This window comes from Myzus persicae, unplaced genomic scaffold, assembly GCF_001856785.1.
Source record: "Myzus persicae strain clone G006 unplaced genomic scaffold, MPER_G0061.0, whole genome shotgun sequence".
In the NCBI taxonomy this organism is placed as follows: domain Eukaryota; kingdom Metazoa; phylum Arthropoda; class Insecta; order Hemiptera; family Aphididae; genus Myzus; species Myzus persicae.
Window position 1 is genome coordinate 289729 of NW_019102823.1, and position 14840 is coordinate 304568.

Here is a 14840-nt window from a genome sequence, read left to right on the forward strand (position 1 = left end):
CTCTCCTAATAATGCCTCCTACATCATTAAATTGTTTTAAATTAAACGTGTTAATAATTAAATTAACACTTAAACAAGAATTTTTATTTAAAGAAAAGGCTTTAACAGTAAATATTATTAGCCTGTAACGAGATATGTATAATATATTTAACAACTAGAAATATGTTGAACGGTATATTTTTAATAACATCAATTTCCGTATATTATTGTAGTTAAGCTGTTGTACGCACATGCATGTCGACTTATGACAATATTATGCCACACATGCTATAATAAATATGTTTTATTCAAGTCATATTAAGATGAGAAAAGGGGCCAATGGTCCATGGCTTTTTTTTTTGTAACTATAAGTAATATTTTTTTTTATATGAAATCAATAATCCAATAAACAGTATTATTAATGCTAAGTTAAATTCTAAAATATGAGTGCAGATTCGTAGAAAAGCTGAAATAAATTATGAAGATAAAAAAACAGCAAGAAGATTAGATACGTGATACCTACTTCAGACACGTATAATTTTTGGAATCGTAGTCATCAATCGAATAAATTATCGAAAACAAATTTTAATTGCACTATTTACTATATTTATTTTTAAATATTTATTGTAAGTATTTTAAATTTCATGGGTATTTCACAATTATAGAATATACTTTATACTAGGTATACATGTAATAAATATAGTCGTAGTACAGTAACTAGCAAGTGTGATGTTTGTACAGGTTTGAACAAAATGCTTTTTGGGTTAAAAAAAACTCTAAACGTTTGACACAGCATTGAAATCTAAATCGAAAATGTTGACTACTAGAATTCCCTATTTGTAATTATTTTGTAATTTTTTAAAACATTTTAAAGTAATTACTGTGAAGGAATGTAATTTTTTCAATTACATTCAGTTCTGTTTAAAATTATTTTTTGAATGCAACGATTTAAATACAATACTGAAAGTTTTAAAAACACTCTTAAGTCATAGTGTGCCACTCAACTCCAGTATCTCATTTTATTTCATTATAATATGCAATAATTATTATAACGGACAATTAAAACAGGAAAGCGAGTAATTCAAGTAAAAAAACATTACCAATATACTTAGGTACTTTTTAATTTCAATTAGATCATACAATTTAAAAATGTAATACATTTAGTAACTATATTTTTCAATTTAAAAGCTGCAAACATGGAATTATATCAACATCCAGTTAACAGTTAATTTTTAGAAGAAATAAACGCCATACTATAACATATAAAAAACAATGTTTTTATAAAGCTTTCAAACAATCTTTCCTAATATTGGAACTTAGCTCAAAGTTTGTTAAAATTTGTACTGACATAAACAAGGCATTTAGTTGAGAGTCAATCTGTACATATTCTGATGATATCAGTTGGTATGGTGAGTGGTGACATCGTGTTTTTCTATGATCAACGCGTAAAAAAATATAATTATAACTATTTCTTTGCAATTCAAAAGAAATGTTAATAACCAACGAGGGAAAGTTTGAAAAATTGTGCAGTATAATATACAATGATAAAATTATTAACAATAATTTAAATAATATAGAAAATAAATAATATGTTATATACAGCTCAGTGACGTAAATAGCCATCGCTCAAAGGGGCCCTCAAACGTTTTATTAGTATATATAAAAGTTAAGATTTTGTGATAAAATAAGGGGTCTCCTATGAAGAGCTTTTTCATTTAGGCCAATATTATATAGTTACGCCACTGACACAGTTATTCATTTTTATGATACAAAATATTTTTTTACAATTCATAACAATATTCATTAACATATACTAATAATTTACTAATTCTAAAATAATTATAGATACCTTTAAACCCATTGTTTAATATGATGAACTGAAGGCTAAAGAATGAAATGTGATTTTATAAGTATCTTAACTTTCTAACTAATTTATTCATTCACGTAGATACCAATTTTGTTAATATTATAATTAGTCATTATTTGGAAGATTTCATTATACATTTTATGCGTTGATAATATAAAATAGTACTCCGATTGATTTTGACTCATTTGGGTGTATGAAGAACCAAGCATAGGTTCGAATATTAAAAATCATTAAACATCTATAATATTATATTATTATGTTGAGTGTTATTAAACACATTTTTCAAATGAAAAAAAAATCGTATCCGTTAAAAATTCCAAAAAGTGTCGTTATAGTAAGGGGGACGATACTGTTGGCTGTTGCCCGCTGTGACAACACGTGACGTCACAAACAGCTGTTGGACTGCGTAACTACGACAGTGTGAACTATATGAATATTCCTGATCTTATTACCTATTTTCCCACCATCAGAATTGCAAAGTACAACTACCGGGTGATTGAGAAATTTAAGCTCGAATGTGTATAGTAAAAAATTGAGGCACTCACTTGACTTTTAGTGGTGTAGCTCCTTTCAGCATGTATTCCCTTGGGTTGTCCCAAGACATCTTGCTATGGGCACGCAGTTCGTCTGGTGGCCTATACATTTGTGTGTATGAAAAAAAACAGTAACGGTTAATTAAAAAATCACTATTAACACATAAGGCGAACCGCAGAAAACTAAGGGGTTGCGGGGGCAAAAACTACCCCGGTATCGAGGGAAATATCACAGATATAAAAATATACAATAAAATACACACTATAAACACACATCGGTGTGACGCGCGCGGCGAGAGAGTAGTTTCCGCAAACTGGATTAGCGGCGTGTTGAACGCGGATAATCAGAAAAGTCGTAGCGACCGACGGCAGTCCCCACTACCTACATGAACACCGTTCTACAACGATGACGGAGGCAACGTAAGTCGTAACATCGTACGTTATAATGATACGGTCATACGAACATGAAGGGTTCCCGCCTACTATCTGCGATGGTGTAGTTAAGTAGTTATAAATACCTAATAATATGCTATATAAAATTTGTATTCTTTAACAATTAAAAGTTTTAAGTGGCAATAGCCTATAAATGTTGATTTTATATTGCGGACATATATTTTGTGTATTCGTTAATCGAAGAATTACCTATTCTTATACAATTTAACTTAGTACTAGTGTTAGTTTAAAAATAAGATTTTTTTTGTAAATATTTGATATTTCAGTGTATAATGCAATAATATAATACATAGACAATAGAACTAATATTTTCAGTAACTTTTAAATAAAAAAAAATTGATATAAAAACTACGAGAACTATCAACTATTGTATCAATATATGATACCTAAAAATGTTTGATACGAATACGAAATACTGATTCTTTCTTTGATTTAAGTATTTCAATAATTTAAACTTTAAAGATTTAAAATACCACTTTGATTTTTAATTCATGAATAGGTATTGCTAATTTATGATTAAATTAAACCCATGATTAGATAAGAAGAATATTAAATTCATATTGATCTTACAACAAAAGCAACCAATTTAAAATAGTTTGGCTCGAGAACCGAGATTTATATTTTATATGGTAGACTCTTAGAGATACCTAATTAATACATCATTATGATAGAATTGAAAGATAATAACATATTATTTAAGATGTAAGTAAACAATATTAAAATAATTAATATAACTTTTTATTTTCAATGACCTAGACCCACAGTATTATGGTCAGAGGCGGAGCTACGGGGTGTGCCAAATAAGTATATCGACACACCCTATTATGAAAAATATACAATATGCTGATCATAAAAAGTATATACATAATACAATATGTTCATTTAAGAATTAGGAGGAATTTAAAAACAATTTGATAAAATAGTTCGTGAAAATTTAATTTTTCCAACTAGAATGCTTGATAGTATACCAAACAGAAATTAAGTTCCATTTTATATGAAGAACAAAATTATAAATGCTTAAATTAAAAATATGCATTTGAGACAAATAATAATTTACTTCGATTGTCATTATTTATTTAAATGTCGATGTTTAATTTCCTAAGTAGCTAGTAGTTATTCAATATGTAAAGATACTAAAGATACGGTTTAAAATAAATACTTTTTAATAATATAATTCATTTGAACGATGATTTAAATAACTAACTCCAATTTTAGTCAAAGTTACTAGACGATGTCCAGACATTAAAGTATTATAGAAGTTATGGCATGTATCCAGGCTTTAAACAATTTTTAGTTTTTTTAATCTGTTTAATGAATTATTTTTTGACATAAAATGTAATACATTTCTAGTTATAAAAATCCCAAGTATAATATGTTTGTTTTATAAATTTAAATCTAAATCTCATTAAATTATATGTATAATTAATAAAACAATATTGAATAACATATTGTAAATGCATACTGAAATATAAAGGTAGGTACATTTAATTTACCTACCTATATCGAAAGAATACAAACAACTCTTCAGTGTATTTGCCACTATTGCCTACTTCATTAATTAAAAACACTTGTATTATTAAAATAAACTTCAAAATTTGGTATAATCTGTCGAAAACTATAAATTATTAAAAGTAAATAACTAAACGTAGCACCTAAACGCAATGCATTAATTAATTAACTTTCTTGTTGAACTTCGTAGTATTTGTAATTTATACATATAAAAAATAAAAATAAGGCACTTGAAAAGTGATAATCAATATTGTGTTGTCTATATTTCTAGTAACATCAAAAATACAATAGTAGGTATCTATTTATTGATATTTTAGTTTTAGATATTTTATGCATTATCTAATACCCAGGAAAAATATCTAATACATTTAAGGCATTAGATACGATGATGAATATAAGGATGAATATACATTTTATTTTTAAAAAGACATGTTGAAAATAATGTGATGCTATTATTTTCCTGTTGGCATGCTATGATGTAGACATGTTTCCACCAACGCGTTTTATTTTTCAATACTACAACGTAATCAATATTTTCAAAGCCATACGCTCTGAGCGTATATGCATCAGTCGTGATAACAATTTCTATTGCTTGATGACAATATAACGATAGCGATGATGTTAATAATAATATATGTAATATAAAAAAACATCGAAAAATATTTAGCAATTTATATAGAACATCTGTTTATATACAGTCATACACACTATAGAGCATTTCAATACAATCGGGAGAAAATAAAACATCAAATAGATAATATTATATAGGTAATAACTAATAATCAATTTTACATATATGTATACAAGTGTATTCAATCGTATTTTGTAAAAACTAATAGTTTCAATATACAGTCCTAACTAATTCCAAAAAAAAATGATAACATTGTGGACAACACATTTAAAAATAATATGGTTAGGTTGTGTATTTAAGTATATAATTATTGTATCTTTTAAATTAAGAACAATTTATAGGTACTTTTTTATATTATATATTTATATTTTAACTGTACATTTTTACTTTGGATCATATCAAATACAATTTATGCAATTTAAAAACAGAATATTATTGAATTATTTATAATTGTAGTCAGTTTTAAAATATTTAAAAACTACAACAATTATGTTAGTTTATTATTCTATATTTTTTTATTATAAGTTTTTGGACACTGGCCAATCAAAACTTTAAATATAATTTCCAAGGGAACTAGTGTGACTAAAATGTTAGAAAATTGCAAGTATAGCGTAGCTATAATATAATATAGTAATTTAGGTATGAATTGATACTGAAAATAATTGTAAAAGTAAATAAGTTGTGAAGTAATTATTGTACAGATCGTATGATAAAAAAAAAAAAAATATGACGGTATAATAGCATATTATATGAATTTCTTCAATAAATGTTTAATTAAATAAGTTAATTATAGTTACTGTGTTTTTACTTTCTATATTTTAATAATTTTTAAAACATAAACGATAGATTAGGTTTTCAATATTAATTTTTTTCTGTAGTTGAACTATATTATAATGGATAATTTAAGGTATTACACGTTTAATTATTATATAACTGTACAATACTGTTAGGGAATGATTAAATATTTAAAAATTAGTTAAAACTTGTATTTATATTTTGTATTCTATAATCTAGAATCTAGATATATTCACTAATAATACAATTTTTGTCAACAAATTATTACATAAAGCTAAATGTATACAATTAATCGTGAATTGTTTCTAAAAAAAATAATTATTCAACCTCAATTTGTCCTCGAAAAAATCATAGTATGACTCAGGTGATTTCCGGTGTAAATACAATGGTGTAAATACTATGGAAACCCATTTAGTGACTTGGTGTAAATATTCACTTTTGAATTGGGGTTATTGGGAGTTGTCACAGGCATTTTAGAAGAATATTTTAATCTGCCGTGATAGCTGTTTGAATTGTAATTGTTAAGTATCAAACATGATTTACAAGCTTAATTAAAAAAAAAAATCGAACTATATAGCATTTTTTGTAAAAACAAATTGCTAATGGATAAAATGTAGTAGGTATGTATAAGGTTGACAAGAAAAAATAAGTCCCCTACATAATATTATATAGTGCTACAATTAATCTGAGTAAATTATCTCCTACTTATAAACCATTGATTAAAATATTATTTTATTTAGTTATTTTAAACTTTTAGATGGTACCTCATACACTTTTCTCACCCACTAGGTATAGGACATCTCAAATGTATTATTATTATGATAACAATTACTAAAATGTTAAAAAATATTAGAGTATTGTCCATAGAGTCCACAATGTACAAATGTATCTATTTAACGTTTATAATACAAGACTGTTATAGTTCTAAAATTCCATCTGCAATATTTAAGGACATTTTTCCAAGAACTTAGCAAATAATATTTCAGAATAAAATTATGTTACATATATTCAATCATCGATTAAATAAACTATGAATGATAAACTTTTTAACAACGAATCAAATATATAACAATGTTCCAAATATAGTAGATACCTATACGAAAAAAGAATTCCATGATGTCAGCATGTTGCATATAATTAAAATGATACATGTAGATTTTAGAAGTTGACCCGTTTTCAAATCATGGCTCCTATTAAATGTATACTAACAGTAATCATAAATATAAATAAGCATAATAATATCATTATTTCGAATTTTGAATCTTTATTTTCATTCGCTTATCTCAGCACAAAAAAAAACACTTTAAAAATGTATTTTGTTAATGACAGTAAGGTCATTATTTATTACAATCTTTTGTTAGTTTTGCACTGGAACATACAAAAGCTACAAAAAAAAATAAAAAATTCTAATAAGTACAGGAAATAATATTTTAAATATTTTATGGCAATTTTAAGTCCCTACGGAGGTTCTTTTCTCAATTACAGCAAAAAACAATACATAATCAATTTTGTCTAAAATTGGTGCTGCTTTGATAATCCTGTTTTGTAAATGTACATTGGATTATAAGATAAGCTCATCTCACCATAAAGATAAAATGTGGTATTAAATCTACGTGAATTAATTTTAATAAAATTGATGATAAGCATTATCTACCTATTAATATTAAATCATAATATTTAATATGTCTCGTCAGTAAAGTAAGGTCAGATTCGTTATTATCTACCCAATGTTTCTTATATGTTACATACATATTTAATTAAGCTACACTAATTCTATTAAACAGTAAAATTGAAACCTACTAAAAAATAAGTTAATTATATTGATTATAGTCCAAATTTAAATAACTATTGTAATACTAAAGTTTCATAGGCAATCTTACAATTTTCCTCCCAGTGCGAAGTTTTATTACATTGTGTATATTTTATTCTTCTATAGTTCTATCCTTTTCAGTCTTTTCGCAGTTATATTGTCCTGGCGTTGTACCAACAGGACACGAAATATGTGCAATGAGCATGATGAGAAACCAGGAGCAATAAAAATACTATTTACTTCATCGGTTCTAGATAATAATAAGTACTTACATTTATTGGCAATTAGGTCCGATATATTATATTAAAATATATTAAATTATCTTAGTTCATAGAATTGAATTTAAACAGTTGAATAAGTTAAATAATTTATACTTGTTGCATGTTGTAATGTGTAAAAACTACTGAATAATTCATGATTTAATAATAATATTAGTATAAAAAGGTTATCAATTAGTTTAATTAGTTGGTACTCTACATTTAAAATATAATATTTAACAACATAATTAAAAATCTGGATATGATATTGAAACCAGAAAATGGGCTACTCGTATCATTCCATTCCTCTCACAGTGACTCAGATCAGGATAGTCGTATACTGGTATTTATAAAATTAGTATCAGTTTTAATGGAAATTCTCAGTGAAACACATACAAAAACTAAAGAAGAGGTTATAGAACTTTTTAAGGTGTTAAGTTAATAACTATTACTTAATTAACTAATATAAAATAACTTATGCTCAAGAGATTTTTGACATGTATTGAATATTTTTATGAATAAAATAACCTAAAATACAGTTTTTAAAATGTATTAATTATTATGGTTAGATATTAGAGAAAGGTATCATTAAAATTTTAGGTACGTATAACATTTTCAGGCCACAAGAGTAAAATACTCAAATTTTACACATTTTGTGATATTTAATGAAAAAGCAATACCATATAAAATTCAAAAATCTTGAATGAAGCTCGATTAAGGGCGGTTATTAATTTATTTTTGGGCATTGGGAAAATATATCATACAAAAATTAAATAGAAAACCTTTGCATTATTATTCATAAAAATATTAAAAATCAATTACAACGATACTAAAGTTCAAACTTTAAACTCATCATCATTATACTTAAAAATATTAACGAATATAATATATATATATTGTAATATAGTTTTGCAGCTATTAATTTTTCTACACAATAAGTGATAAGTAATCAATATTGTTATTTACTAGAGAACACTGAACAATACATTTAAAGTTTAAACATACCAAACAACAATCGGTTAAAACTTAAAATGTACCTGTGTATATTTTGAAAACCACAGTAACAAACAATTAATATTGTATGAAACTTCAGTGACGCCAAATTACCAAACTACGGTTATATTATTGTTTATAATAATGAATCAAAACAATTCGAAAATTGAATTTTCTCATTAAAATTATAAACAAACTATATACCCAACATATTATTATTACTTTGTTTGAGATATGGCAACGTAGGAATATACCTGTGCAGCAACCCGACTGATTTGCATGAACGTATAAATCGCGTAACAATAATATATAACTATATAAGTAACGATATGGTAAAGGTAATGTAAACGGGGGTTCAACCTTACAGCTAAATAAATACACATTACACATTACACACACCACACATCCAGTTTTTTTAAATAAATTAGTTTTATGGTAAGAACAAGTGGGCCTTGATATGACCATTCCACTCGACCTTACGGTTAGGTTAGTCTAGAATATATGTTATTTATAACAAAAAATTTAAATCTTTTAAAAATTATTGTACTTTTAAAGTTAAAATAGATCCGAATTAGTCACTGTCTTTATAAATATTGTAGTATACAGGTGTTGTATAAAATACTATGTGGCAAAAATACATTTTTAATACAACAAATACAAAATCGTATAGTTTGTAAAATATCAAAAGTTAATAAAGAAAATATTAATTACTATTATGTTTTGAATATAAATACAAACATGTTAGAACTTCGTGCTATGAATTACTACTGTAAGTTAAGTTAATTATATAAAGTTATACTTTAATATTTTATTAAAAATTATGTAACTAAAGTATAATTAATTACGTGTAAATTAGTTTTTGTAGTAATGTTTGAAATTTGGATATCTATAATTAAACAAACCGTTAGGTATGATCAACTATAAATATATTGAAGTTTAGGGAGTAGAGTGGAGTGGTATGAACTTCAAATACAAACATTTCTTAGTATAGTAACTCGCTTTGGAAATCTGGACTCCAGTATGTCATCCGCAGTATCATCCATCCACTCTCCCGCCAACCTATCCAAAATTACAATGAGATACGTCATGTGTCATTGAGCTATTTCTGTGCAGCCACTAATTATACGTAATACAATATTCGTATATAAATAAATTGTAAATAAATGTTTCTATATTTTGGGCACAATCATAATTAATAACAAACATAAATTTATTTACTAGGTACGATAAATATCATTTACGTATATTCTAGGGTCCATCCTCATTCCTCCCCACACCATTATAATTATAATTAGTCTTACAAAATTATCAACATTTTAGAAACTCTTGTAGTTTGAACAATTGGCAGTTTTTAGCCGTTTAACATACATAAGTAGGTATATAGAATGAAAACACCTGCGGCCATTTAGTCATGTATACTAATGTTGACTTAAATAAAGTTCTGAAGTATTAAACAATATGAATCTATTTATAATGAATAAGTAAAATATCAAACAACTGATACATTTATATATATTATATTATAGGTTAGGTTACCTATATGACTACATGATTTTTTATTTCGTTTCGAGCAGAATTTAACTGTTTTGGGAGAATTTCGTTTCGGATATACCAATTATATTATTAATTCTCGTATTCTAAAATTAAAAATATCATGTGCTTACATAAGAATATTTCATAAGGTTAAATAACTAGGATATTAAATAATCTGTACATATCATTTAAGTACATTTTTTATTTTTATTTTTTTTTATTTTAGCAGTTAATTTGAGGTACACATAATTTTTCGGAAAATTCTTTTTTGTTGTAATTATAGAAACGCATTTGTACCATATTTTTTTACTATCTTCCATTATAATTAAAGGATTATAATAGGGTAAGTACCTAGCTATAATATTAAAAAGTTATAAGATTCATTCCTTTTCATTTTTTTGACACTTCATTGTTTCATATTATAATTATTAATATATAAATATCAGAATCTATTATCTGAGCATTAAACAGTTAAGCACTAATGCACTATACTTTAAAAGGAATTTACTTGAAGTAACCCAAAATAAACATATTTATTAATTGAAATTTGATAAAAATTGTATATAGATAAATATAACCAGCTTGTTTTTCTTTACAAAGATGAATGATAACATATAGATAATATTAAAAGCAAAGAAAAACTTTTGTCGGTGATTTTTTCTTTGAATTGAATATTTATTTTTTCAATTTTAGGTAAGAAATATATTCTTTAAATATTAACAATTACTCTTATACGATTAATAACTAGAATCAAAATTTAGAATTTAAAATTAAATAGAATTAAATATTTGTTTTATTTTATATATTTGAAATGAGTAAATAATGTTGTAGTTTGGTAATTGTCTCTAAAATAAAAACAGATACATGTAAAGCTGTAATTATATTTGTCTTGTTTTAACTATTGATTGCAGTAATGCTTTCTTTTTAATTTCATAAATTATTTATTTAATTTTTCATTATTTCAAATATTACTTATATTGTATAACAAATTAACATTAAATGGAACAGTATATTTCCTACAGATTACGAAGATCGAAATTATCATAGAAGCATCAATCAATACATACATTTCAATTTATAATGCATTTTTAATTTTCTTATGAATTATGTAGTACACTATGCCTATTTAGACAAACTTAATTATTAATTGCTTTTATGGTTTATTTGTGGATATATGGCTCACTCCTCGCAAGTATCTACCTATTAGTAATATTATTGAGTTTGATATACTTTATAAAGTACCTATATATTTTGTATTAGTTTTCTTCTGTAATAGTTGTTGTAAACCATCTAACGGTTGCTTTTTTACTTCCGTGTCATATTATACGAGTACTTACATATAGGTTAGGTATGTATATATATACATACTTTCACGCTTGTCGCTTCGTGAACTAAACTATTCATATTACAAAATGTTATAGATGTTATAGAGAGGGTCTATAATATGCCTTTTCTTCTCATCGAGGGCCCATAGTTATACACATAATATTATACATTAATACGTTGTTTTGTTTAATGTTTACAACGAAATTCAAAACAATATTAATATACAGGTATTACTGTATACCTATTAGTTCATTTACTCATTTACGCACTTAAGTCTTTAAACAAACCGTCAACATCTTGTGTGTACTTAAATTTTTGGAAATGGAGAAGAAATGACCAAGGACGGCCATTGACCTCTATAAAAACCGGTAATAAAAATACAGGACGTCTGGTTGTCATTTTTCATACTCGTACAACACGTATACCTAACTGACCTTATTCATAAGTCAATTTCTTATGGTTAATAAAACAAGAATAATATGCAAATCGATGTACATCGAGGAAACAAATTAATCAACTCAAATCCATATACCTTTAAAGTATGGAAGTGCTTAGAAAGTTTGAGAACAATAAAATTAAAAAATTAAAACTTAAAACTTTAATTTTTTTAGAAGTAGTTCAAGATTTCTTAAACATTGATGAAAACTATGAAAAGGGGGGACGATATTTTACAACCATTTAAGACGCTAAGTGTATTTTTAATATACAAAGGATCAACATTTTCCCAAGTCATTTTATATACCCAAGTTATTAATACTCCAAATAAAATGTGTAAATCCTCTAAATCCTGAAGGGAATATTTACTTCTTACATTTTTTCTAAATAAAAAGTACGATGCTATTCTGTGCATACAAAATACAAATCATATTTATAACAAAATTAATAAAAATTATCAATATTATTAATAACTAGTATTAATTATCATCTCATTTCGATATTACTTAAATTCAAAGAAATTATTTTAGCATTATTGATCAACACTTTCCGTTATGATATTATAATAAGGGTTTGAAAAAAATCATTCTGTGTAGTATTTAAGTTTTATTCTTTGATCACATCATATGTACATATTATTTTGTCCATAAATAAAAAAACATTCAAAATATTTCCGTTGTTTTAAATTTTAATGTAGAAATGTTAAATGAATTCAATTGAAAACAATCCAATATTGTATAATTGCGTGGTACTTTCACAAAGTGGATTTATCCCCTCTTACACGACACGTATTCATTCACACAGGTGTTCCCAGAACGCATAGACATATTATATTATAGTGCTTATGTAATGTAAATGTTACAGTTGACGTGGTTAACTTTTTGATAATTACTTTTATTATTTTATAATATGCTTAAAGTAAAATACTATGATAGTATGATGCACTATTTATTATATAAAATAATGAAAAAAAAAATATATTAATAATATGTGGACCCTACAACTACTCCCTCGTCAGATACGAAATATAATAAGTAATAATAGGATGTGGGTGGTTCGTGGGTGCAAAACGTCCCACCGGAGCTGAGTAGTATAGTACAGGCACTTATGTCTTATAGTGGGTATATTATAGTGTGCTGGAGTGTAGTATACTCTGTCTATGTTTTCTTTCACAAAACGGTTTAGTCACCGAGCACTTAAGTCTAAAAGTATTTGATTCGGTTTCGCGCGGTTCGCCAATAATTGTTTTAATAATTATTAGTCGATGATAAACAGTATAGTGGATTACCACAGTGAATTCCGTGACCTTGCACAGTAGCCCCGTGACGTCACCGCACAGCAGGGAAAACCGCAACCGTGGTTGCCCTATATTCAGTATCCACGTTACTGTACCTATGTATAATTTATTATGCAATCAAAGATTTTCAAAAAAAAAAAACGCTGAACCCCGTGTACTATGTATACAAAATATTGTATTATACTATTATTTAGTATGATAGGTACCACTTGTAATAACGCAATGATACTACTGCACACACAAGCGCGCGCACGTAAACAAACACCCGTATAATATGAACGCCAGGCGGGAGCGCGCGATCGCACGAAAGCGAAAGAAATGGAAAAAAAAAAACGGACGGCGGCGGCAGTGACGACGCGTCGCAGACTGCGCGCGTGACGCGTACGACGACGTCGAAAATACGCGCGACGGACACACGAGCGTCGACCGCGTGACGGTGTTATCGTATGCGCCGCTCTCGCGTCGTCGGCCGTCGCTGGCTCGCCCGCCACAAGGCTGCAGGCTGTTGAGCGGTAACGGCAGCTTACGCGCGTACGAGTGGGAAAACGCAGCGGCGGCGACGGCTCTCGATATCCGCCGTCGTGGCGTCGTCACCAACCGCTCCCCCACCCCTCCCCCCCTGCTTCGAACACATATTATAGCTGCGAAATTTTGCGCGACGTTTCGATTTGCCTGCCCGCCGCCACAGCCATCCGGATACAACAATAATTATGATTTTTCGGAGTGTATAGTAATGTTATGTATACAATATTTACTGTAGGTATATTATACATGGATATTGGATATTATTTACCATCGTAATCTACCGTTATGCGTGCTTGTTTACTTACACCTAACCTGGCTAACCTAACCGATATGACTAATTTTTCTCTATAAGCTGCTACACATCTGTAATGGCGTATGTTTTACGGTTTTCATTTGCTGGAGGACGGAGTGCGGGTATAAATTATTGAAATACAAATCTCCCTTTGCCCTTGGTCTTTAACATTGACCTAAAATTCGCTCTTCTGTATATGCGTACCTATAGTAGAAGTATCGAGTGTGCCTCGTCATTGATAAACGGTTCTGAGCGTAGTCCGACGTCTATATAAGTCTACAAAAAAATTCATAGTTTTGACGAATTTTGCTAAAATTTGAAATTCAAATGTTTATAAAAAAAAGTCCGACTGCATTTTTAATAGTATTTTTATGACTATTAGAACAGTTTATAAGGAAATTTTTATAATTTACCACTCTTTTCTAAATAAAAACTAATTAAAGCTGAAAATTTCAAATGTCTTCAAATATCCAAAACAAAAACAAATTATTATCATACCTCGAATATTTGCATAAAATTTATATCTACAGTTATTGGTTTTTTAATGATCTAAGTACAACAAAAAATAAAATAAATTTTTTAGATTCTGAGTAGAAAGATGAATG

The 14840-nt window shown here is 27.2% G+C and overlaps 1 protein-coding gene across 3 annotated transcripts in view; it reads right to left on the reverse strand.

Moving 5' to 3' along the window:
• Positions 1–13528, reverse strand: part of LOC111033163 (AF4/FMR2 family member 4-like) — a 149363-nt gene extending 135835 nt beyond the window's left edge. Inside the window, exons 1-2 of one of the 3 annotated variants that reach the window (XM_022313771.1) lie at positions 13410–13528; positions 2392–2481 (exon numbers count right to left, since the gene is read on the reverse strand). In XM_022313771.1, the coding sequence (XP_022169463.1) occupies positions 2392–2450 (59 nt within the window). In that variant the 5' untranslated portion in view covers positions 2451–2481; positions 13410–13528. Of the gene's footprint in view, positions 1–2391; positions 2694–13409 lie in introns of those variants that run through there. The other 2 variants (XM_022313770.1, XM_022313768.1) reach the window with 2 other exon arrangements.
• Positions 13529–14840: the final 1312 nt, after the last annotated feature.